Genomic DNA, 26874 nt, shown 5'->3' with positions numbered 1-26874 from the left:
AACAAGAGAGTGTCTCCCTAATTTCTTTAGGTAGACCTTTGCAGAGGAAGGGAGAGCAGTAGGAAAAGGCTTAGTGGCCTGTAGGGTTTACTTTAATCAAGTCAGATACTGTAGGTGGGCAGGTGCAAGCCACTTTAGGATCTTATAGGTTACCAAGAGGATTTTAAAATATGCCCTGGTTCGAATTGGGAGCCAATGAGGTGAAGCCAGGCCAGGCGTGATGTGTTCAATTGTCCTTGTTCTGGTCAGGATTCCTGCAGCAGCATTTTGGAGCAGCTGAAGACTCCTCACACCACCAGAGGCAAGCAGACCAGAGAGAACAAAACATCACAGCGATGGAGGCAAGACGTGACAAACAGTTTCTGCATCAGCCATACTTAGCAGAGGCCTAATTTTAGAGCTGTTTACAAAGTGTTGTGCGGGCCTGTGCTCACTCCGCAAGGCCACTGGGATTCAAATCAGTCACTTTATTGCTGCTGTGAACAAAAGGTTTCAGTCAGGATCATGCAAAACCACCGGCTGCAAACAGCACCAGAGCACTGCCACAGCCACCGCAGGTACCAAGGCTCCAAACTGGACATTTGTCAGTGGGAGAGTCACAGCGTGGTCAGCGTCTTCATGCAGTAATTATATTTACAATGAGAGGGTGCTCTCTCTCACACACACACACACACACACACACACACACATACACACACACACACATACACTTCACAGGGTGCTAAATCAATCCCAAATTTGATAAATAGTAACACGACAAAAACAGGACTAATGTTAGTGTTTTATTTCAGCTATTTTATTTCACATTTATTTGTACACAATAAATACAGTTTAACATCCACTGGTGTATAATTGTGATGCTCAAAAACCTCTGCAGACCTTACATTATGGAAACGTGGGCAGTTTGTAACTGAATTTCAGTTTTAGATTACGAGCCCCCTCAACCCCAAAATAAGGCAAACTGAATCAGGACCAGTAGCAAGTTCATCAACAATCAACTTTTCTATTGGGAAAAGAGGCTTCAGTCTGACGACTATCTTCTTTCAATAGAACAGGGTACATGTAAACTTCAAAAATAAGTTTGATGACATTCAGATCTCAAGGAGATCAACGAGAACACAGCAACGTGGCTGACAGATATCTCTTTTCCTATGATCGAATTGAACTACGTTTCAATAGGTTTTACCCTAATTCTAAAAAAAAAAAAAAAAAAAAAAAAAAAAAAAACAATTTCACTGCACTGTTTGTACAGATATCCATCTCCAAACACTCTGTAAACTATTGATATTTCAATATTTCAACGATACAATGAAAAGATCATACCTCAGTCTCAACCAAAGGACACTACAACGGCTATTTAAGGCTAAATAACTCAAGAGCAGTTAAACATATTCATACCAATATAGCTGGTAAACAAAATGTCAAATGAGAAAAAAAAAAAAGGAACAACGTAGCATCCACAACAGAGACCAAACAGCAATACTGAAAAGGAATAAAAAGATGTCAAAAAGTGCTTCAGTATGACAGTCTGTATACATTTCAACTGGACAGCTGCCAGCTCAGGATGTTCTCCTCCTCAAACTGTGAAGGCGAGTCTGGATGCTCCCGACAAACCGAGCATCACCGCAACATGAACTGTGGCCAGCCGCGCCCCCGCTCCGAAACGCCCACCGAACTCCCACCAGACAGCTACTCCCACCAGCAACCTTTACTGGCTAGTTGAGGCCTAGATTAGTATTCATAACAACATAGCTACATCCTTATTTTACAACACAACACAAAAAAAACACTACATATATTCATTCGCACTATATGTACCCCCCCCCCAGAATTTCTTAGCATTTGGTGCAAAGAAAACGGTCATAATAAAAGGGGTGGGAGGTGGGGGGTTGCTTTGATATTAAACAAAAAAAAAAAGGTAGGGGATCCATAGTTTTGATCAGACAACATTCCTCAAGCAGGAGATTCTAGCTACTGCGACAACAATCCCCCGACTAAAATTGCCACTTTTCCCTTGTTTGTGAAACTTTGTGTCCAGTTGCTTGTATTTAAAAAAAAAAAAAAAAAAAAAAAAAAAAAAGGAGAGGACCAGCCTCTGTCAGGTAGGAGGTTTTTAAATCATGCATGGAGACAACCAGACTTTTGGTTTGGGCTGGAGCAAAAAACCAAAAACAAAACAAAACAAAACAAAAAAGGCAAAGGAAAATTCTGCTCTGTCTCGCCAGGCGTATCTCTGTTGCATAGTAATCCAATTGTGAAAACTCAAATCGAGGCGAGACTCGCGCAGCTCAATGCCCGACTATCGAAGAGAGAAAGAGCCACGTAGCAACTGAGGTTACAACTGGCCGACAATGTGATGATTTATTATTAAAATATTATAAAAATGTCTCTCTGAATGGGGTAAAAAAAAAGAAAGAAAGAAAACGTGAATTTCTAGACAACATAATAAAATTATATTACATTAACTTGTAATTATTATTTTATCCAGAATGCAACATTTATAGCAGTTTTTAATCTAGTGATGAATTATGTAATAACTCATAAGAAAGCCTTAACTTCAGTTGTTGCACCATTAGTCATTACTGTATTGTGAATTTAAAATGAATCAAACACCACTAAATCATTTATCAATGTGATGTTACACATCAACGGGTTTTGTTATGTTTTCAGTCCATTCAGAGCGACATTTAGAGTTTATTCCTTTTCTTCAGGTTATTATAGACCAGTTATTACATTATCAGTTGCTACGACTGACAGCAGAGAGGAACAGAAGCATTTAGAAAATAAGAGTTTGACTGATACGAGTTTTTCAGAAGTCAGCACTGATTCTGATGGTTTTGGGCCGAAGCTGCCAATAACTGCTATGTTGTGCCAATATTCAATTTTCCCTTTATATTTTCAAGTTTTATTCTTGTCACAGAAGAAAAAGCCTCTGAAACAGAGTTTGGACTCTAAAACTCTCTATTATTTGTAATAACAGTAATAAAAAAATACACATCATGTCTGATTGTTGCATTCAATTATCCAGTAAACGTGATCAATTAAACTGTATCACATCCATATCAGAGGTGGACACACAAACTACAAGTAGATTTTCTTTTAAAAGCTTATCAAAACAGAAACTGATGAATTTCTTTTGGATATAATTGTGTTTTTTTCTGTCTCACTAGTTTGGATTGTTTGAATTTCTTTGCTTTTTGTTGTTGCGTATTTGACATTTGATTTATTTTTTGTTTTCACTGTAGGTTACTTTTCTGTTATTTCATATGTGGACTTATTTGACGTATTTACTGATCTTTACATTTAGCTTGTTTTAGTCTTTTTGCGTTATTTATACAGTGTGATTTTAATAATTGCTTGTTTTTATTGTTGCTATTTTTTTCGTGGAGCCCAGGAAGATTAATGGCAATCCAAATAAGGAATAAGGAATAAAGAGGTGGACGACACTGACTCATATCTGATTGGTAATAAAAAGGAAAATACTGACTTCATATCAGTCAAACCCTCACAGACAAAACACTAGACAAGGAAGTGTAAAGATCCAGAAGAAGCGCAAGAAGCAAATAATGAAAAAAACAAACAAAAAAACAAGCGGGACAGGAAAATAAAAACAAAAGAGAGGAGTTCAGAGACCGAAAGGCACAACAGTTGGTTCCTCCTCACCGCGCTAACCCTAATAGTCGTTACACTGTGCTGTGTGACCAAAAAAAAGAAGAGAAAACAAATCGCGGGGCCTCTCCTGGCCGCCAGGCTGCTTCACGGGGTCCAAGTTTCCTCTGTTTTCGTCTGGGAGGGCGTCAAGAGGCCGAGACCCAACCAGGTCCCGTCTGGTTCGAACGGAGCTGCCGCCACCGCTGGGGTGACATCGTTACACCAGGGTGATCTCCACCTCCTCCCTCCTCTTCACCTGCCCACGAGGGTGCTGCTTAGGGGGGGGCGGAGCAGCACGGACCTGCGGACAAAGACGGACGGACACGTCAAACCGGAGCCGAGAGGCTTGATGACACAGAGCTAAAGCTGCATTGCACTTTGCTGCCACTTGTCATTTACTCACATTTTAGATTATAACAAACTATTTTACAGATCATGCAGGGCTACTAAAGATTTCACAACATGTAAGCATCCAACAGTGCTGCTGCTTTTAGGAGAACTTTATCACGGTGATGGAATACTGGTGTGAAGAAAGTTTGACGTCTCTGAATGTTGATTTTCATATCGTAGCAAAACGACTGGAAAGCCATAACTGGATAAAAGGTAGGAAAAATGACACGGGAGCTCTAAAATACGACGGCTTGCTTTGGGAAAAGATTAGCAGAAACACGTAATGTATAAATTTTGTAGATATCTGTAGACATTAAACATGCAAAATCACTGGTATGATCCTTCAAGATGAAAACAGCACGAGCTAATGCAAGTATGAGTCTACTGCACTGACAGGCTGTGTGAAAACAGGCGTACTGTAAATCTAATCAAGAAAAGATGCAGAGAATAAGTCTCAGATGTCTCAATACAGAGTTTCCACTTTTATTAGACTTCTAACAATTAGGTGGCAAGTTCAAGTGAATGACAAAAATGTTTTCAAATGAACTCATCATCAGGTTTGTACTTTTTCATCTGAGGACATGAAAATGTGAGCTCCCCTCTCGAGAAGAGCAGGAGTGTTTGCTGCCTTTTTTCCGGAGCAGGCAGGGTTTCACTCATCTCAGGCATCTGACCGGCCTCAGTCACCAAAAACAGCGCAGGCGGTCTTTCTCTTTGCCGTTTAAACAAAGAAACCCGATCAAGCGGTCCATGTGAGATGCATGCAATGTTGCTTTAGAAACTATTTAACAACACAAACAAAATTCCCCGCATCGACACCTGACTACAGTGTGATGTTGCAATGGAAATAAAACCAAAGTGACCACAAGCAGAAGATGTGGTTGAGGCAGATTAAAAAAAAAAACCAACAACAACAACAACAAAAACCAACAAAAAGCAGAATACAGTGAGAAGGAGCAAAAGGAGATAAAGCTTTTCATGTAACAGCCTAAGAAATGTGTTTACTTACAGGGCGAATGGTGCCGGAGCCACCATCAGGGTACTTGGGAGGCTGCTGAGAGGAGCCTTGGGCTGGACCTAAGGATGGTAACAGACACTTATTCTCACTAAAATAACATTTTTCTACCATCAACATTTGCTTTCTTCCTCTAAAAAAAAAAAAAAAAAAAAAAGACATATAAATTGCTGGATCTTACTGTGAAAGGCGCTTTTGTGCGGTGCTGGCGGTGGCCGATGATGACCGTTGAGATAGGAGGGGGGTCGGCCAATAGGGGAAGTGGCGGCGCTGGAGGGGCTTGACTGAGGAGAGGCCAGGGTGGGCGTCTGGAGCGGGCTGCTGTGGAAAGGCCCCAGCTGGAAGGGACTACGGGGGGATCGGTCACTCTGGGCCAAAGCGGAAAGGGAAGCCTTGCGGCGTGAAAGAAAGATGAATGAATGCAGCGGAAATGTTTGCCAATTTCTCTTTCCACACTTATTGTATTTTTTTCTTTCAGTGGCAATTATCTTTGCTGAGATTTGATGGGGTGGCCAGCTCAGGAAGGAAGATATCAGATGTCGATTTGAGCAATAAATTTTACACAACGATGCGGATAAAGTTCTGAACCCTCACACACAAGAAGACTCATTTATGCTTCCTTTATGTATGATGGATGGATGTTAAGCAAAAATCCACTAGAGGGCAGCACAGAGTCAAAAGTTTCTGGCAACAACAAATATGATGACGGTGGAGGAGGTTGTAATAATGGACTTGCTACAAAAGCCAAAAGAGGAGGCGGTGTTTGGTCTGGTCTGTGGGGTCATTGAATGCATCGCCAGAGGAGGATGGACAATTCTTTTCTCTTATGTTATCTTTTTTTTTTAAAATGTTTTCTTCCTGTCTCGCTCATAGGCTGGTCCCTTTTCATCTACTGGCTACACTGCCCCTACAATTTGCAGTGGTTAGGGTTAGGGTTTGGGAAAATGGCACGTGATGCAAAGACGAAGGTATGTTTGACCTAAAAGCCACGCAGTATAACCCGAGTTTTAGCTGCATTAGATCCATGTGGGCGTCTACCTGTGTGTTGCCATCTCGTTGCCCGTATCCATTCTCGCCGGAACCGTTGAGATCCTCCACTAGGACTGCCGGGAAGACGCCGACCACGCCGTTAAACTCTCCTTCCCAGAAGCCATCGTCCTCGTGGGTCTCTCTGCTCAGGATGCGGATGATGGCGCCCTCCGGGAAGGACAGTTCATCGTCCGTTTGGCCCGCGTAGTCGTACAGGGCCTTCGCGAATGACACTGAGAAACACGGCGGGGAAGGTTGAGAAAACCCACACCAACCTTTTGAGTAGGACCTCACAAGCATGCACGAATGTTTTCTTATTATTATCTAGGGTTTCAATTTTAGCGTTCCACGGTGCTAGTGCTGTTTCAGTGGCTTTTCCATATTTCAAATACTCACTGTATAGTATGATATGGATGCCTGTGCGCATATATGCATGTATGTGTGTGTATATGTATGTATGTATATATATATATGTATATGTATATGTATATGTATGTGTGTATATATATGTGTGTGTGTATGTATATGTGTGTATGTGGGTATATGTATGTATATATGTATGTATGTATATGTATATTTATATAGTATAAAAAAATATATATGTATATATATATTGATATAAAATTGAGTAATATATTTTTATAAGAGTAGTAGTATAAGCATGGAAGTCAACATAATTATTTAATGTAAGCCATTATAAGAGGGGTGAGAGTACATAAGTTTTACTTCTTCTCACTCCTTTTCGGATATGTTTACATTCTTTTGTTTGTTTTTCTTTTTTGCTATTTGAATCTGTTATTCATTTTGTCTTTTTTTTGGCAGTTTTTTTTCCTATGATTTAAATTGCAGAATTGTGTTTTATGGACATATTCGAAATAAACATGACTAAACTAAACTAAACTACATATCGACAATTATCTGGGCATGAAAACAGTCACATTAAAATACGCTGAATGTCAACTTCTCGGCTATCTCTGTCCTTCAATTCAAAAATGTCAGCATCACTCTTCAAAACCTCATACTAGTCTAAGCGCAGAACTTCAATGGAGTAGAAGGCTCTCTCCCATTCAAATCAACATACCAGGGTTGGGGTGGTTGGGGCGGCAGCTATTTTTATGTGTAGCATTGCCATGGTACAAGGCTAGATTCTATATAAACAGACTCTCTTTTCACAACAGTTCAATGTCCGTTCTTCTCCATTCAAGTTCTGTGGATCTGACTCAACACTGCACGCATCAGCTGCTTCTGAGAAAATAGTACGATACAGAAACTATATGTGTAGTATTAGGAGTAGTTTCTCTCACCATTGGAGTCTCCGTTGACAGTGCTAGTTGGGGGTTCGGTTTCAGGTTCAGTGGAGTTACTGGAGGAATGGGATCGGGCGTCCAGGGCTGCCAGAGACTGCAGCATACTCAGCAGGCTGTTGGAGGAGGGTAGCTGCAGGTATTTCTCTGGGACATAGCCGACCTGCCCACTGCGGTTTCTGGCCTGAAAAAAATGGAGGAAACGCACACCGATCAAGAAACAACAAGAGGGGTTTGTGTTGGAGAGGGTTTGGCCTAACATACAAAACCAAACCAGCCAGAAACGTGAAACATGACATGTCAGCCCGAAGGAGTTCAGCTGAAACACTGAAGCCCGGGGCAGCTACAGCAGAGAATGCAAAGTACCTTCACCCAGTCCTCCATGTCTCCGTCATCGATGACCTCCAGGACTTCCTGCTCCTCGATGGTCAGTTCGTCCGGCTGAGACGCCTGGGAACAGGGACAGAGATTAGCCCACCAGATTATTTGCATGTGTTCACTTGCAAAGTAGAGTGAAGGAGCTAAGCATGAAAAAAAAAAAAAAAATAAATAAATAAATAAATTACACAAGCTGGGTGCTACTTTGTCTGCGGATTCCCATCCAAATCAAGGAATGATGACCCAAATCTAAACACCTGCTCTGCGGTCAAGTACGTGTAAAACGACTTTGTAATTTTAACAGTTGAAGAAATTATTTGATATCATCACTAATGAGTTAAATGTAGACCACAAATACCCAAATGGCCTGCATGCATCTATATGGACTGGTCCAATGGGTTTTGGAGTAAAAAAACAAACAAACAAACAAAAAAAAAAAACATAGGGGCTATTTAACGGACTTTTGTTTTTAGAGGTGTAACAGTCCATCGACCTGGATTGCTGTATGATCACTGTTGTGAACTAATCATCAATGATCCACTATAATCAATACAAAGTGGCCTAAAACAGAAACATCGCATTGTAATGATACTGTGTTAAATGGGCACAATGTTATCGTCTCATATCGATCGTAGGCCCCTGAATTGAAGCGAATGAAAATGGTATTGTGGCAAATATCATCTCTTCATAGTACCTGCTTTAGAGTACCAAGAGTCTATGTTTTATTTAATCTATTCATCTATATATCTAGTTATATACTTGTTGATGAGCTTTGTCTTTTCAGATTCTTTTCTCTGCTTTTCACTGTAACATGGAAATGGTTAAATATGAAAAATTAGAAGAAACGTAAAGTATAAAAAAAGAGTCTGTGCTGTTCATATGAGACGCCACGGCAGGAAATAAACATAGACACTGGTACTGAGAATATACAGAACCATATTTACAACTTGTTATAATTTTCTATGTGTTTGTGAACTAAAACAAGTTTTAACTAAAGACAAAATCAAATTGATCATATAGAGCAGTAGGGTCATTAATATTAATGATAAGATACAGCAAAGGAAATGGAATATGAAAATATAAAGAAGAGCACAAACTGGGGTTAGAAACACAACAATTTTCACATTATCAACAATACTGACATCATCAATGCTTTAAGACTATAATAATTAGAAATGTATTATAACAAATAAACACGTAGTCGATACAATGCCCCTCTGGCCCAATTAGCAGCAAATTTGTTAACTTGTTTTGGCAGGTAAGTCTAATTCTCTCCAGTTTTAGTGTGAGTGACAGCAAACACATTTATAGGATAATGAGAGTCTGCTAAATAATAGCAGCAGAAACTGTGAATTATAACACGAATGAAAATATGTGCAATATAAATTTACACTAAAAGGTTTATCCGGTACAAAACGGGGTAAAAAAGCTAAAATTGTAAAGCTACGACCAAACAAATGTGTGAACTCTGAGCGTATACAAATGATTTGTGGTCATGTCTCTTCACATTTGCAGGTTTTCGGCCACACACGCGAGCACAGAGACACACGAGAGCAGCAGCAGCACCTTGTAGGAGTAGAGCACTTTGCAGGTGAGCGGGTAATTCCTCAACGTGCTCGAGGGACTGGAGCTGCTGTCGTCCAGCACTTCACCACTGTCCTCCATCTCCTCCTCGTCCTCTCGCTCCAAATCCGCCGTTCCCTGGGTGAAAATATTTTTCATGACACAATTATCAGTTTCATAATCCGCCCGTATCCTCTTAGACCCCCTCATTCTCTCACTTCCCATCTCAGTTTAGTAAATTTTACCGTGGGTCCAAAATATGGAGTTGTCTGTTTTTTCATTTGTTGAATGAGAAAAAAGAGTCAATATTTTCTATATGGACTCCCTATTTAAGCTGGGTACAACCAATATCCTAATTTTACAAATACTGCCTGTTTTTTTTGTTTGATTCAATTCTTTTATCTGTCTTGCCTTATGGATCTATGAGCCATATCACATGAGTGTGTGTTGTTTGTCTGTTAATGATAGTGAGAGTCTCATGACCATGACTTAATTCACTATGGTTATGTAACAGATGGGTATTTATGTCTCTTTTTCTTTTCTACTTCTTTTCCATTACTTTTTTTTTTTTTTTTTTAATTATTGGTATGACATACAAATTGTGTCTGCTTACTTCCAGTGATGCGCTGCCTGGAGAATGCCACTTTTCAAGCCTCTTTTTAGGCAATTCTCCCTCACATTATCCCTGTTCATTTTATTTTTCATCTTTTGTAAAGCTTCTTATACGTGTAAATAAACCAAACCAAACCAACATAAAACATGACACCACTGGCTCATGGTGACACAGACACAGTTAAGAGTGGCAAACCAAAATATTGTTGAGTAGATCTCTTATTTTGGATGAAAATTTATTTGAGTGGAAATTCCTGAAAGAAAAGTCAGAAATCTACGTCTAAAAAATGAGGGGAAACATCTAAAATACACTTTAAATGAATGAGTTACCTGTAGAATGTTTTTTAATATGATCTTTACTATGTAATGCAAGAACAAGGGTTAAATTTGACATTTTACAGACTACAATTTTGAATCATAAATTATAAATTATAGCCCCTTGTTCAATAATATCTCTAAATCAGTGTTTCTTCTGCTCTGACTGTCAAACTAGTTAGCAAGGCTGGTCAACCTGCTAGATGACACTAATCAGTAATACTGTGGTTAGACATACATTCACTAAGCTGCTGTTATTTATTTTACAGCTGTTTAATGTTTTCTCCACAAGTCTGAGCAGGTTTCGTGTAATTTGCTACAAATTAGATTACTAGAACCTGAGACAAACTTAAAATACTGTAAAAATACTGACTCCGATAATTGCATTACATTACATAATGCACTGTTTCCACCGTTAGAGGAACAGGCTGAGCAGGGCATTACAACAATCTGATGTCATGATACAAGACTAGATATTTTGGATACTGTGTATGGTGCTATGACGTCTGTGTTGTCTTTTCCATGTTGTAAAAGCTGCATTACAGTAAAGGAATATAGTTTTCTGCACTTATTAAACTGTCGTAGCTATTCTTTTATTTGCTTCATATCCACATTACTAACGGCTGTTTATCAAAAATCTAGTGTGTAAAATCTCATGAAAGCACAAATAGACCTCCCTACAATGCTGTCACAATGGGAATTTGGTCAAAGATATTGTGAGATTTGATTTTGTCCATATGGCCCAGTCCCACCTGGAGACAGGCGATTTGTAAATAAGAAAGTTTAGAGTTAAAATGAGAAAAAAAAGCATCTGCCTCACTGATGCCCCCCGCTTGTATTTTAGCATCTATGTCATGCACTGGTGATCTTACAGAGAGTGAGGGATCGTGGGTACTGAGGTTGGCCCAGCGCTCGTTCTCCAGCTCCTCCATCACCTGGTTCATGGCGCTCTTCAGCCACGTTTCAACAGCAACGCCTGCCTGCCGCAGCAGGTCCAGACGGGCCTCCGCCTTCACTTTCACAGTCTGCCGTTGGAAGAAAAACAAACAAACACAGAAACTCACAACTGCAGACAAGCTATACAACTATGACAGATATCAATTAAGCAGAAAAGCAAAAAAATTGTGTAATCATTGAGCGCTAATTTTAGGGGTCAACTGATATGGACTAGGTTTTGAATGCTGATTTCATTACTAATAATTTTTGATGAAGCTGTCATCAGGTATTGTGTCACGATATGCAATGTGATCAGGAAAACTTCATGCTACAAAACATTCTCTGCTTTTGAACCAGTAGGGGGAGCACAAGGCCTCCGTTCAAGTGCTGGAACGCTGATCGAGAAACCAGAGAAATCCACATCAGACACACACACAAGTCACACACACACACACACACACACACACACATACACACATAAAAAAAAAAACAAAAAAACACATGCACACACGTTACCTCTGCCCTGCGAAGACTCTGCCTGGCCACCTCCATCTTGGTCTCCAGCTCGCTGTTGTTTTGCTCCGAGGCCTCCTGGGTCCCATATTCCTCCAGGGCCTGAAAAGGTCACGAACAAAAACAACCTCCAATTGACCACGGCGACATGAAATCTTTCAAAGACACTCGCAAAGAGGGGGGAACTGATATTTCACAACTGCAAACAGGACGGGAACTGTACAATGATAAATTTGGTAATTGAAAACAGAAGAGAAGTGACTCATTTCCTGGTTACTAGAAACAGACCGTAACATCCAGGTTTGCGGGGAAAAGCTGATCGGTAAGGTTGGCAACCGCTGTTATCTTCATCAATTGAGATTTTACGACAAAATGTCTGGGAATGTAAGGAAGGGGGTAACGGTCAGCTCTTATCGGTATTGCATTGCTTCATATCCTTCAGAAGCCACTATCATTTTACTCTCAACGCATGGCACTCATTGGCAGATTTTACGATCACCAAGTTAGACGTGCGCTCAAATCTGAGTCATAAAAAGGTTCCACATGTTCATTGTTTATAATGTAAGTATGTTCAAATAGCACAGATATTAGTCAGCCATTGTCAGAGCTAAAATAAAATTCAAACTGCGTGCTTCCCTGTCAAAACCCTCCGGTGCTCAAGAAGTGTGTTTTACCTATCCACTGCAAAAATCTGTATCTCCTAAAAATGTGCTGCCCTGGCAAAGGCCCTGATTTTGTCCTCAGTGCATCCTGTTGTTTTTCCATATACAAGGAAATTACTGCAGGGGAAATGCGCTTCATAAATGACAAGTAAACTGATTTACAGCCCTCCTTGTAAAATCAACGGATGCTGGGGGTTTGAGATAACCAAATCAGAAGTGTGATCTCTGCTGATTATGAAGCAACTTGGTAGGTTACTTTGTCTGGGTCACTGAAATACTATGCAACCCTGTGAGGTGTTTTTACAACTTTGTTTAACTGTTTAAAAAGCCAGTGACAAGTATGCAATCCACAAGACAGGAAATTGTTTAAATTTGTAAACCAATTTTTTTTTTTTTTTTTTTTAAACATAATTATTATTTTTCCTTTTTTGTTTTTTAACATATTTTTGGTTAATTTTATTCTTCAAGGATAGAATTATTTAATAATAATCATCAGTGTAGTTTTCTTGTAATTACATTTACAATTTTTTTTTTGCTATTTTTAATCATTATTTTATTTTGCTCATTTTCTGATAATTCTTTGCTAATTTTCTGGTCAATTACTTTGCTAAATGTCTATTTATTTTCCTGTCATTTATTTTGTCATGTCATTATTTATTTATTTTTTTGTAAATAGTTTTTCTCGATTTTTTGATAATTTTTTTTCTGGTAATTTTTCACCAATTTTTCAGCAATAGTGCAGCAATTTAATGGTAATTAATGGTAATTTTTTTGGTGAGGTAATTTAGTGGCAATCTTTTATTTTTTTTAAAGTGAATGTTTGTGAACGGGATTGTGTCCCTTAATAAAGAAACCACTGGGTTTCCAGGTTTTGGTAGGCCTGCAGCATCATGTCTGCTGCCTCTCACCCTCTGCGTGTGGATGATGCTCTTGTATTCTCGTGCCACTCGGCTTGCCCACTTCCTCGCCTCCTTGTCCAGGCTGTGCTCCTCCGCCGTGCCGCTCTCCTTCTGCAGCTGCCTCACCTACAAACAGAGAGAAAGGCGGATAAAATAGAGCAGGTGAGACAGAGGAACAGAGCAACACTAGGCGACACTTTTAGTTCAGTCTGAGGTTGCCAAATGTCATGTTCATTCTTCATTTGTCTCTAACGTCCTCTTTTGGACTTTTACTCTGCTTTAAACATTTTATTAGTTCCCTCTGAGCAAGATTTGAGTAACCTATGTGATTCAAAAGAATTAAAATCCTAGTGTAAACATGACAAAAAGGAGCGTCAGTCAGCTTCGCTCTTTGTCCAAATCAACAAACCCCTTCCTGTAAATGGCCTGAGAAGAGAAGTACACCTAATCCTTACATAATTTCATCATTCATACCAACATTAGCTTATCAGTGACTTCAGCAAAATGTTTTATGGCTTTATGATTGCTGTGAGATTGCTGTGGGGAAGTATGACGGTAGTATGACACAATGACGGCAATAAGGCACAAAAAACTCTTTAAAACTATGTAATGTAATGAGACACAATGCAAAAAAGACATGCCTAAAGGCTTTATACTTTAAACTCAATCAAGATGGACATGGGGATTTTTCACACTATCTGAACAGACCATCTTAATGGATTACTGTGACAATAAAACTATAGCTAAAACAGAACACAATAAAACTTTACTCATTAGCCAGGACTTTTATTTATCACCAGCAAGAATTTATCAAAAGCAACAGTTTGTATTTGGGACCTGCCTCTATTTGGGACTTTCTGACGATTGGCTTTTGCACAAAATTCTTGTTCAGCAAAACCTAGAAAAAAGTCAAGTCGATTTTATTTGTATGGCCTAGTATCACAAAATTACAAATTTGCCTCAAGCGGCTTTCACAGCAATACAACATCGTCTGTTCTTAGATAATTAAGGATATGGAAAAAAATATATCTGTCATAGCCCCCCGAGTTCAGCTTTTCCTTGTTCTCCTCTGTATCTAAATCACTTTATTACATGATTAAACCCACACTCAAAGTGGGAGACCACAGTGTTGTGCTTGATTGCAGGGTCAGCTTTTAATTGAAATTTTACGGAAGTCAACTTTAGGCTACCCTTGCTCTGATACACACCTATTCATGAGGTGATTACACAGGTTATCACTTTCTTTTTTTCTTTTGTGTAAGTTTGAGTATGGTTTAAAAAAAAAAATGAAGGCCCGACTTGGACACAAAAAACATGATTTATAGAGCAGTTTGGCCTTTGGCTCTCCATTATTGGGGCAGGTCCACAGTTAAAAGTTAAAGAGGTGTGTTCGGCTCATAATTCATACAAGATTGTCACTATAGAGCTACTACGTTTCAAAGAGCTGTTTTTCTGTGGCGCTGAATAGAAAAGTAGTGAGAGAGTCCTTCTCAGTGTCTGATCAGGTGGTGGAGGTGCAGAGCTTCAGCCATCGCTGGTGAATCCAGCTTTCTCTGAACGGTGTGCCTTATCACTGCTGCTCAGGAGAAAGCCTGGATTTAACTCTTAAGTTCTGATTTGTCACTTCCTATGTGGAAAAGATTTCCTTAAGGTGAATGATCAGATACAAAATTTAATTTAGATTAATAGGGTAAATGTATGATACCTGAATTAGAGGGAAAGGGCACTCTTCGCTGTTTGTCCGCTGTCTGATTTAAGTTGATCAGAGGTGTATTTTTGTAAGTCTTGCCTCGTGTCACTTTAAACTCGCCCGTGTCGTCTCCCCAAATAAAAGATCAGGTAATGGTCTATGAACTGGGCTCTTTCACTCCATCTGTCCATCACGCACAGTTAATGAACCTCTACTGGCCTGTTTTGGGGTTAAATTTTGATCACGTTTGACACCAGAGTGCAGCATTTTGAACAGAAACCTAAGTGATTCTGGTTCGCGAACCTAATTTTGAACAGTTTTGTGCATTTCCATCAAAAATAAACTGGTTCAGAATGTGAAAAGTCAGTTCCAAGTTGGAACACACTGGCCGAAATGCTGTCTGGACCTAAAACACCTACAAAAAATACTAATGTTTGTGTATTATGCGTAGAAATGTTTGATTCGTGTAATAAAAGAAACAAAAATGTACACTGGAAACAGAAGCCAGCAGCTTCAACTCGAAATACTGGCTTTCACCTCCTGAGGCTAAATCATCATCAGATGACAGGCGATTAGCCTCCAAGATAGTCGACTATTTTACAAAAAAATTGAGGAAAAAGCCACAGGTTGAGTAGAGTTATGTAACAGGGTGGTGTGTGTGTGTGTGTGTGTGTGTGTGTGGTGGGGGGGTTTGAGGCTGTGACTGAAAAATACTCCAAAACCACAAATCACCTAAGACACAAATGCGTCATTGACTGAATGCTTGGGTGTTGTTGCATCAAGTAAAAACCTCACACTTCCAAAATGTTACGTTTTCAGGATCTAAGGAAAACAGTCATTTTTTTTTTAAGCTTGTTAAATTGAGTTTTATCCAAGGAGTTTAGAAAAAGTGTTCAAACTCTCCAAGGATTGTAGATTTTTTCTCAAGTTTTTGTGAGAGTGAAAAAGAGGCTTGTGCACTTTACACCTGGAAATCCTCAATGACCGGGTTTTATAAAAACACAACAATGCGTACGCACGGCTTTATATTAATCTGATGGAAAATTAATATCTCGAAAAGAAGGATTATAAATATTCCTGGCTTTGTGCTTACACACTTTAAGTCATGAATGGATGCAGAGTTTTATGCCCCTGAATACGGCTGTGCACTGGGAATGATCAGGGCTGCAGGGTAAAAAAAAACAAAAAAATATATATATATTTGAGCCCGAATGACCTGGCCTGGTGACAGCCATGCCACAGGACAATACAGCACAACAATGTGACGTAGGGAAATCACCACTACCTCACTATCACAGCAGCACCGCTCACACACACACAGAGCGCACGCTGCAGAGGTGTGTGTGACCTCCGGCGAGTCGGGAGAGACGAATAAGATGAACTACAGACGCAAATCTTCATACCTCAGCTGTAGTTTTAGACGCTGTTGTGATGCAGGTCATGGTTTCAGCGCTCAAAAACACGTCTTATGACTTATCAGCTGGACGTTTGACATGCATGCTCCCCAATATAAACCCTGACTCCATCAGGCAGGAGTGATATCACTGCCCAGACACCCAGGCAGCGGTCATAACAACGGTGAATTCACTCCTCCGCTTCGATCACGGAGACGCCCAGCCTGCTGCACCTCCAGCAGACCTTCTGTGAGCTGCATTGGTTCCAACAGAGGTGATAAATAAACGGAGGCTGACTGCAAACCAACAGGTTCAGTCGGTTCGTTTACGTCTGATGTGATGAAATGACGCAGCTGGACTGAGCTCTTTGTTTGATCAGTGCTCACCTGCATGTTTTGGGGTTTGGGTGACATCAGGTGACATCCAGCGTCTCAGATTTCAAGGCTAAATGGTGATATCAGCGTCAAAAATATCAATTTAAATTTCAAAAACAACCAAACCCTAGCGTGTGTGTGTGTGTGTGTGTGTGTGTGTGTGTAAGTATGGGTGGGTGTATGTGGCAGTAGACAGTAAAAGTAGGCAGTAAAAAAAGATTTTAAAGAATTTGTCTTCTTTTTCCTCTATTTCGTTCACTGGAGAACAAGTTATTCTCTTTTTTGAACTAGCATGTCTAATTTTCTTGGGTTATTACAAATGGTTTGGTACAGGCATATTAGGGATGGCGAAAATGGAAAATTTTCTTGGTCAACCACCGGGCCTCATTAATTGGTTTATTTCGGTTAACTGAGAATATTATTTGACTGTCTGTAAAGTTTACAGACAGTCAAGAACGACCGTGTCCGTTCTGTACCACAGATCTCCCCTCAGCAGGCCCAAAACCAATTCAGACATAAGATAATATGGAGCACCATTCATTCCAAAGTCAAATATTGTACATAGCCTACATGATATCCTACAAACATTATGTAATTTATGCATGTTGCTTACAGTGGTGTAGAAGAAATCTCTCTCTCCTCGTGAAAAATATTGTCTCCAGACTCCTCGATAAGTCTGCTTGGTGGTTTTATGACTCTCGCAGACTTGCATGACAAACTTTGTTCAAAACTCTACGTGATCACCATGAGCTTGGCTCGCTTCTCCGGTCTGTCTCTACCGAGCTGAGCTCTGTGCAGAATGACGTAATCCAAGCCCGGCAGGTCGTCCCGTCGCCATGTTTACCGTATTAAACTGTATGTGGGTTCATGAGTAACTTCTTAGCTTTCAGGAACAGTTGGAATTTTTTCGATAGAGCAAACTTTACGGACATTACGGTATTTACACTATGACATGCGCATTTGTGTTGGCGACGACACGTTCGGCCTTAAAATTAACTGACAAGATGATTCGGTTAAAGTTCAAACGGTCAACAACCGGTCAAACAGCCACCGGTTAGCATCCCTAAGGCATATATCACCAATAAACTACTGAAGCTTCCATTGAACTTGTAACCAGGATAAATCGCCTCGCTCCAGTGCATACCAACGCTGCATAAGCCGTAACTTAAAGTCGTAATAATGGAGAAGGTTTGAAAAGTCCGGGTTCGCCAAAGTAGCCGTTTATGATATCACAGCGAAATTGTGGAAAACACAGTCAATGATATGTGCCTAGACGTTTTGTGTGCAGTGTGTGTGTGTGTGTGTTTTTTGGGGGTTTTGCGCTGTAGACTGTCCGGGTGCTGCACTGCCCTCACATTTGACTTCCACCTTTCATGGTCCACCAACGTAACATTAGGAATAACATTATAGGGGGCGCCCCAGTAGCTCAACGGGTAAAGGGCAGATTATGGTTCTGCGTATGCGAAGCTCACGGGGGGGTATGCGAAACTTGCGGGAGATCTGCGACCGCCAAAGAGACTCGCACCTCTGAAAAATTGTAACTACGTGGACCCCTACGTAGGCCCTAGACAGACAACAAGAGCTATGATTGGTCCACCGAACTACATCATTTCCGGCATTTCACCCCTCCGGCGTCACTTTTCAAGAACTAAGTGTTTATGATGTGTATATAAATTTTCTTGTGTGTTTTTGTATTGACTTGCCCTTATAGTCCAACGATTTGCATTTATAATAAAGCAAGCAAGTTTTGTAAAAACGATGACTCTTTATTTAGCATCGGCTTGTCAGTGTAGGTCACAATATGGCCAAATCAATATCACAACAGCATGGATTTAAAAAGGTTGTTGGATATTATTCAGGTCCAGCTCCAGCATTAATCTCGCGCTCTCTCGGTGGCCATGTCTTCTGTGTTAAAGCCGCAATTTCAAAATTAGTCGAATTCCGATAACAGCATCGTGGCGGAGAATTGCTTAGCGTATTACGCACAAGCATACAGGGCACACACCATGCGCGTTGTGTCTAGTGTCCACAGAAGCCTAACCCTAACTCTAAGAGTGTGTACCACTTAATAAGGCCGAGTCCAGATCGCAGCGTCCCGGGTTCGAATGCGACCTCAGGCCATTCGCTGCATGTCTCCCCTCTCTCTGCCTTTCCTGTCTCTCTCTACTGTGACTGTCAAAAAAAAGCAAAAAAGCCCAAAAAAAAGAAAAAAGAATAACATTGTAAAACCAAGTCGATCGAACACATGGTAGTGGAGATCACTGAGACACACACACAGACAGAAGATTTCTCCATTTATAGTTGGATGGAGTGGAGTTTTTTTTTCTTTCAATTGAAGTTAATATGGAAAAAATAGTCCTTGGAGTTGTGAGGTTTTCACATGACAACAGCAATGTGTGTGTGTGTGTGTGTGTGTGTGTGTGTTTGTGTGTTGAGGGGTGGGGGGGTGTCAGTGCAGTCTGATGAGGCCCTCTCACAATGCCTCCTTTTCACAGATGGGCCGTCCACAGGGCCCAGCCTACCTCCTGCCCCTCCCTCCCGCTTCAGCGCTACTCTTTACCGGATCCCTCTGTCTGGTGCAAGTGGTATGGAGAGAGGGAGGGAGGGACGGAGGGAGGGACGGAGGGAGAGACGGAGGGAGGGAGGGAGCGCTCTCCACCACTAATGTTTTCTTTAGGAACAGGCTGCCGCTTGTTTGACTTCCAATGAAAACAACGCGAGTGCTTGCAGTTTGAACAAATTGTCCAGTGTTGTCCGGCAGAGCACAGGGGCAGATGGAAAGGAGAAAAGGGCAACAGGCTGGCGGAGCTGGGCGTCAGACGGACATGAGGAGGCTCGCAGTATGAACGGCACGAGCACCCGCGCAATATACACTACTCACAAAAAGTTAGGGATATTTGGCTTTTGGGTGAAATTCATGGAAAATGTAAAAAGTTCACGCTACAGTGATATTATATCATGAAAGTAGGGCATTTAAGTAGAAGCATGCACTGGTGATTTCCTCATCTCAAACAATTTCCTGAAACAAAAACCAACAACAGTGGTGGATATACCACAACAAAAAATGTCAGTGTCAATAACTTGTCATGTGCCCTTGAGCATCAATTACAGCTTGACAACGACGTCTCATGCTGTTCACAAGTCGACTTATTGTCTGCTGAGGCATGGCATCCCACTCTTCTTGAAGGGCGGCCCTCAGGACATTGAGGTTCTGGGGTACAGAGCTCCGAGCCTCTACACGGCGACTCAGCTGATCCCATAGGTTTTCTATGGGATTCAGGTCTGGAGAAAGTGCAGGCCACTCCATCTGAGGTACCCCAGTCTCCAGCAGCCGTTCCCTAATGATACGACCTCGATGAGCTGGAGCATCAAACACCTGATGTGAATTTTGCCGTTAAACTCCTTGTTAGAGAACAGCAACTTGTGCAAAAAGTACTGAACATTGAACAGTTGGACATGTGCATTCAAAAGTTTACAGAAGGTCACATTAAGTTCACCTGCAAAGGTTATAATGCATTTTAGGTTCATCCTGAAATTTCACCCAAAAGCCGAATATCCCCAACTTTTTGTGAGTAGTGTATATCGATGTTACAGAAGCTTATGACAAAATCACTGGCTGACCTCCACAGACGCGGGTTTTTGAAGACTGATTTTGGGTTTACAGCTGCTTACAGTCAGTATTCGTGTCATATGCAGATCCATTATACGGCTAAAAAACATTTCCAAAACGTTACAAGTATTCTGTTTTTCTCCTGGGCTTTTATTGTTGGAAAAACCTTGAAAACAGCATTCAGACCATGGGACACTAAAACCGTCCACTGAATGCAGCCTAATATTTAGACAATAAGCGACTGACGTGGAGCTGCAATGATTAAATCTCCAAATTCTCTGATTTCAGTTTCTAAAATGTGAATATTTTCTTGTGATGATGATGAAAATTAACCACCGCACACTGAACTGACTTCATTAGGAGCGAACATGCCCTGCTTCCTCAGGTTCGCTCGGGTTCATGTGAATATTTTGTGATTTGTCTACAGGACAGGAAACTCAATATCTTTGGATTGTGGACTGTTGTTTGGGACAGAACAAGACATCAAAGGACGTCACCTTGTGATCTGTGGTTGTGGGAAACTGTGATCAACATGTTTCACCATTTTCTGAAATTTTATGCGCCAAACAACTAACTGATTATTCGAGAAAATAGCCGACAGATTAATCGATAATCAAAGTAATAGTTGCAGCTCTGCAGTCGTGTATACTTCGGAAATGTCATCAAAAGTGTTGCATTTTTTCAGGGTCAGTTTGAGGTATTTCCATAAATAAGTTTGGTATAACAAATGTGTATTAACTGCATTACATCTTTCCTATGACATTTAGATGACCCTGAATTGTTGATGAAAGATATTGGGCCAATGATAATACTCACATTTCAAGGGTTTGAAAAAGACAGGGTGAAAAGAGAAGAGGAAAAAGGTTGTGAGGAAAAGTCAAATATTCCTCCAGTTTATGAGGATTTATTTTGAGAAAATAAAGTTAGTGCAGGACAGGTCTGTTTAGAAAAGCATCCGACATGGCAGGCAGAAATTCTCACACACATTCAAAGGTCTTTCATTCAACATTTTAGAACCTGAATTAACTTTTTAAAGTATTGGAAGCGATCAATGTGGGAAAAAAAAACAATCTAGAGGACATCCAGACTGAGGAAGACGTGACTGCAAATACCAACACAATAAAGGCACTACGAATGCCTTCAAATGACTCTGGCAGATCAACTAACAACGTGTGGTGTCGTGTTTATTCATATCTGACATTTTGCTCTTATCTAGAACAAATTAAAGCCAAGTCAAACGTAGAATAAACTTCAACTTCCTGATGAAGAACATTACAAGAAAACAAAATAATAATTTAAGAACAAAGAGAGCATCAGGACAGCAGGACTCACCGTGTCCGAGTCGCTGGGCTGGAACACAAAGTCTGCGGCTTGCTGGAACAGGAGGTTCTTCTGCACAAACAGCTGCTGATGAAACTCCTGCAGCACCTGTACAGATGTGTGTGTGTGTTGTGAGGGGAAGACATGAAAAACTTTTAACATTTTGTAATTTCAAATAGGACACGACATAAGGGTTGTCTTTCTCTGCTTTTAAAGGTTGCATTACAGTAAAGGGATGAACTTTTCCAAACTTAACGGACGGTTCTAGCAGTTGTACTATTTGCCTCTATCGGCTCGGTCATTACTAGAGCCAGGCCTGCTTGGCCTCTGGAGAACCACTCATCCAAACAATTTCACACTCAAAACTGCACTTCCTCCGGTCCTCAGCAATCCACCCACCAACTGTGAAGTCAGATGAATGGTTGTCGAGAAAACTGAAGGAAAGACAAACAGAGAGGGTGCATGTGTGTGTGTGTGTGTGTGCGCGTTTACACTCGACACTGCACTCCCTCGGGTCCTCGGCAATACACCCACCGAGTGTGAAGGCGATCGGATGAGCGGTTGTTGAAATAATCAAAAGGACAGGCAGAGAGTCAGAGAGGCTAGGGTGATGGATAAAATTAGGGAAAAGACTGTAAAGAATCAATAAAAGTCAACACAATATTCCCAAAAAGACAGCGTGTGTGTGTGTGTACACTGCACTTCCACGGGGTCCTCAGCAACACACCTGCCAAGTGTGTAATCCACTGGATGAACAGATGTTGAGAAAATAAAAGGACAGAAAGACGGAGATTCATTCAGTTTTAGTTGTAGATTATCATTGGTAGTAGTAGTAGTAGTATTAACTGTAACATTAATAGTAGTAGTACTTTATTCATACCGTTATGAGGAACAGAGTTGGAAAAAGAAAACAAAATGAAAGACTAAAACTCCCATTCGTACAGTAATACGACCTGACACGGGCATCACGTCAGTCAGATTAAAGCAGAAGGCTCTTGTAATAACAGCCTTTATTCAAAGCTTTGAAAATGTATTAGACATCCGAGCGCCGTCATGCTCTTCCTATTAAGCCAATCAGGCCAGAGCGGGGGCCACCAGGGAGCGGCGGCTGGTCGAGCACACCAGATCACCGGCGTACGGTCACTGTCGACCTCAACAAGGCACAGGAAGATTAAACAGATGTTGGGAGAAAGGCTGAACTGATAAGGTTTTTTTTAAAAGATACAAATATCACTATATACAGTGGATAAAACGCAATTCACTGTTTCCACCACTTATTTTATCATATTAGAGGACAACACGTACTGATTCACTTTGTTATCAGCCTGATACGTGGTTTATCCTCAGTTAAAGCTGGAATATAGCTGCACAAACGCACACCTCAACAGAACATATGCGCTTGTACGGACACAGAGTGAACACACAAACTGTTTCAGGGCGTTTGTGTTCAAACACAAACCACATGGGTTGAAACGTGAGCCTTGATGAAAACCAGTGTGTGTCTGCTGCCTTCTGCTGTGGCAGTGCGTTCACACACACACACACACACACACACACACACACACAGTCCTGGGCAGAAACAAAATGCCGCTCCAGTTTCAGAGAGGCAAGATGACCTCCAGAAGCCAGTGGCTGAGGCGCGGGTTAACCGAGGAGCACTGAGGTAACTCAAGCCGTTCTTAGTAATTAGGAACCAGGGTAACATCAGGGTTCAACTCCTCTACTGTTCACAAGGACAGCGAGCGACACTGAACGGAACAAAGGTAAACGTTGGTTAAAGACGTGCTTGTAGTCGGTGTGGTTTGGGAGACTTACACCTTGGGAGCTGCTCAGGAGGTGGCTGAAGGTGTTGTGTACGGCCTGGTAGGTTTCCAGCTCGGTCTGACACAGAGACACCAGGTAGTCCTTCACCTGCTCGTAGATTCTGCCGTCTAAGACCTGAAGACCCAGGCAAAAAAAACAAGACTTTAGGCCGGCTGGGTCACAGGACAGACAAACATGAGGACCATCCGCCCTCCAAAGTGGAGCGTAAACCCTCACCTTCATGCAATCCATCAGGTCTGTGTCGTAGTAGCGCTGCTGGTGAGCGTTGGCCGCCGCCAGCGTGAGCAGATAGTCGTTTCTGGCGTGGGTGGCTTTGGAGTTATACTCACTCCTCTTGGCTTTCAGCTGTGGCGTAAAAATTGAACATTGCTTACTCTGCTGTTGAAGTGTCACGCACTCAAAGATGGGTTTTAAAATATAAAAAAGCTCTTACTTTCACACTTGCCCTCTGCAGACTGGATCTCGACTGGAAGAGACTCAGCTTGGACCTGCAGAGACGGACACACAAGATGCACTTACGTCATGCATGTCAAGAGCATGTACATGACCTGCTGCACCTACAATACCTACAATATAGCAACAAACCTGACAGCATGATGCATTTTTACTTATTTTTAGCCAGCTAGCTCAGTTGAGTAGATAATCTCTTACAATGTCAGTCTAGCAAAAGGCCTCGACATTAAGTACAAAACGGGAAAAGTCAACAACAGCAAGTTATCAGGGGGCCGCAGAACAGAAACCACAGTAAAAACAGTGACGCTGAGAGGAGAGCAGCTGCAAGAGACGGCACACAGGCTAACAAATAACACTAGCCACAACAAGGACACCACTGCAAGAGCTAAAAATAATAAAAAAATAAAAAAATAAAAAAAAAGAATGCATTCTGTACTGTACAGGAGACACGGTACAGAGGAGATTGATTGACAATGGCCTACAGTCCCTTAGCCAATCAGGACGCAGAACACAATGCGCTGTAAAAAAAAAAAAAAAAAAAAAAAAAGCATGCAAAATTGCACTAAAAAAAATCCGCGAAACTGCGAGGCCGCGAAAGGTGAACCGCGTTATAGCGAGGGACAACTGTATCCCTTTCATGCATAGCGGTCACTATAGTGGACAGCTGTTTAAAAGTCATTTTCTCCTAAATGCAGTGGTTTCTATGGTGGAATTGCAGATCAGCTGTTAGAATGCTCTCCTCCATTGAGGTTTATGCAGAGACTGTCAATTCTTGCTGCTGAAAACATGTTAATACTAGCATCATGACATGGTAATACCAGTCCTGCATCCTGAAAGAAGTATGGAGACTCACAAAAGTGTTCATGCCCTAAGAAGAGTAAAAACACATAAGAAAAAAATCTGGACTCAGGCTTTCATAGTTCATGCATGAAAGGGATATATATATATATATTCAGCTGCGCCGGTAGGGATCTTAGTGATTTTGTGATATAGAGTTCTGGAAGGCAAATAATTTTTTTTTTTTTTTGCAATTCATTCCAGCCACTTGGAGCACCAAACTGGACTGGACTAGTGGCCAATGGAAGTTTTTACATGGGGGACATTTAGTAGCACCGAATACATCATTTCTGTAACTGGTATTGATGCCTGAGTGACATCATCGAGCTGCTCAAGAGCATCCATGCCTGCAAGCCTGTGAATTACATCACCATAATTTAATATGAGCATTTTGATCATACTTGGCATCCAACTCCGCCTTCTCCCGGACAGCCTGGGCCATGGCCTCCGTCTCCTGATACTTCTTCCTGCTCTTGGTCAGCTCCTTCACCGACTCCTGCAGCTCGGCCTGGACCACCGTCAGCTGTTCAATACACTGGAGTCGGGGGGACGGGACAGAGAGGGGAGAGAGTTACATTGGGGGATTTTTCACTTGCGCTGTGCACCTGAAGAATGTGGAAATGCCTCTTAACCGTGTTTACAGAGCATGTGCAGCGAGTAATCCCGTAATGGTATGTGGGATACGGGAACGATAATGGCATCCTCCAAAAAAGTGAGGGCAAACAAGAGCAGCATTGTTGGCCGGAGGCGGTCGGACGCGGTCGACGGTAACCAGAGAGCAGCCCCGGTCACATTTCAGCATTGTGCCGAAGCAGCTTCAGACCTTATGATCGGGAAACGGGCGAACGGCCAGACACAGCGCTGCTTCACATTAGAGTCAGACCCACATGCTGGCGAGCTGATGCGTCTGGCCAACATTACCCCTTGAAAAAGTGACGGGTCAGGCAGGAATCCACCTCCAGCTTGAGGAACAGGAAGCACTTTGTCTGATTAGACAGTGTATAGCTGATCGATATTACACCAACTGTCTATGAGAGGCACTCAGATTTTATTCTAATGTAGCAATTAAATCAGATTCCCCAAAAGCCCGTAGCAACATGTTCATTCATACTTACAAATACAAATACTATTATTTCTATTATTACCATTATCATCCTGGGTTTTATTAAAGGGATATTTCACCAATTTTGTAAAATTTGGTATCATTTCACATCCCCCTTTACTGTAGGACAGTAGTGGTGCTATCTTCCAGGATTCTGGCTGGCTGCTCCAAATGCTAACTGTTAACCTCCTGCCATTGAAGATGACTCCCCCCCAGCTAATAGTCTTCAAAATAACTACCTTAATCTGCTACAAACTGTTAAATAAACTAAGTTTAAGTTTGATGATGTGTAGCCGAATTTTTACAGGCAAAATGGCATAAAAATGTTGACTTTTAAAAAAAAGGTATACCGTATTTCACCAATTAATCGCCCGGCCGCAAATAGCCGCCTGGTTCTTTTAAACGCCTGGGGTCTGCACCCATTTTGCGTATTAAACACCCACCTGAATAACCGCCGGCGATTATTTGCATTATATTGAGGTAACCCAAAATAAGGCTATTCACCTTATTTTTTTTTTAACAATAACTGTGCGGCACTCAAAATAAGAGAGCTAGTTAGAAAAAAGGGTGTACCATAATCTTAAATCGACCGACTGTAAATATGTTGGACGGTAACTGTGATCACAATAATGGCCTGGTGCGGGTCTGTGCAAAAATAAATAAAGGCCTGCAGCGAATAGCCGCCTGGTTCTTTTAAACGCCTGGGGTCCAAGTTGATTTTGCGTATTAAATGCCCGGGCAATTAATTGGGGAAATATGGTAACCATCTAATGCAGAACTATTTCCTTTTCTTTTTTGGTAGCTGGCAGGTAACTGAAAGCTATGTGAAACGTGTGGAGCAAAAGAAGAAGGTAGCCACAACCTCACTTGCCAGCTATCTTTTAGTAATCTGGAAAAAAAAATTGTTATTTTTGTTCAATGAAGAAAACAAGCAAACTTAACAATCCACTTCCGTCTCGGTGGTGGCAGCAGCTCCCCTGGTGCAGAGTGTTGCAGGAAGCGC

The 26874-nt window shown here is 41.3% G+C and overlaps 1 protein-coding gene across 1 annotated transcript in view; it reads right to left on the bottom strand.

Annotated features, from left to right (window-relative positions):
- Positions 1 to 774: 774 nt before the first annotated feature.
- Positions 775 to 26874, bottom strand: part of LOC115371100 (F-BAR and double SH3 domains protein 2-like) — a 46751-nt gene continuing 20651 nt past the window's right edge. Inside the window, exons 6-20 of the mRNA XM_030068234.1 lie at positions 25171 to 25304; positions 23913 to 23967; positions 23696 to 23824; positions 23471 to 23593; positions 21668 to 21763; positions 13277 to 13393; positions 11710 to 11808; positions 11130 to 11282; positions 9334 to 9468; positions 7756 to 7839; positions 7390 to 7573; positions 6095 to 6318; positions 5238 to 5448; positions 5051 to 5118; positions 775 to 3952 (exon numbers count right to left, since the gene is read on the bottom strand). Of these exons, the coding sequence (XP_029924094.1) occupies positions 3869 to 3952; positions 5051 to 5118; positions 5238 to 5448; positions 6095 to 6318; positions 7390 to 7573; positions 7756 to 7839; positions 9334 to 9468; positions 11130 to 11282; positions 11710 to 11808; positions 13277 to 13393; positions 21668 to 21763; positions 23471 to 23593; positions 23696 to 23824; positions 23913 to 23967; positions 25171 to 25304 (1896 nt within the window). The 3' untranslated portion in view covers positions 775 to 3868. The remainder of the gene's footprint in view (positions 3953 to 5050; positions 5119 to 5237; positions 5449 to 6094; positions 6319 to 7389; positions 7574 to 7755; positions 7840 to 9333; positions 9469 to 11129; positions 11283 to 11709; positions 11809 to 13276; positions 13394 to 21667; positions 21764 to 23470; positions 23594 to 23695; positions 23825 to 23912; positions 23968 to 25170; positions 25305 to 26874) is intronic.

Source organism: Myripristis murdjan, chromosome 14 (genome assembly GCF_902150065.1).
Source record: "Myripristis murdjan chromosome 14, fMyrMur1.1, whole genome shotgun sequence".
In the NCBI taxonomy this organism is placed as follows: domain Eukaryota; kingdom Metazoa; phylum Chordata; class Actinopteri; order Holocentriformes; family Holocentridae; genus Myripristis; species Myripristis murdjan.
This window is presented reverse-complemented; position numbering and strand designations above follow the sequence as displayed.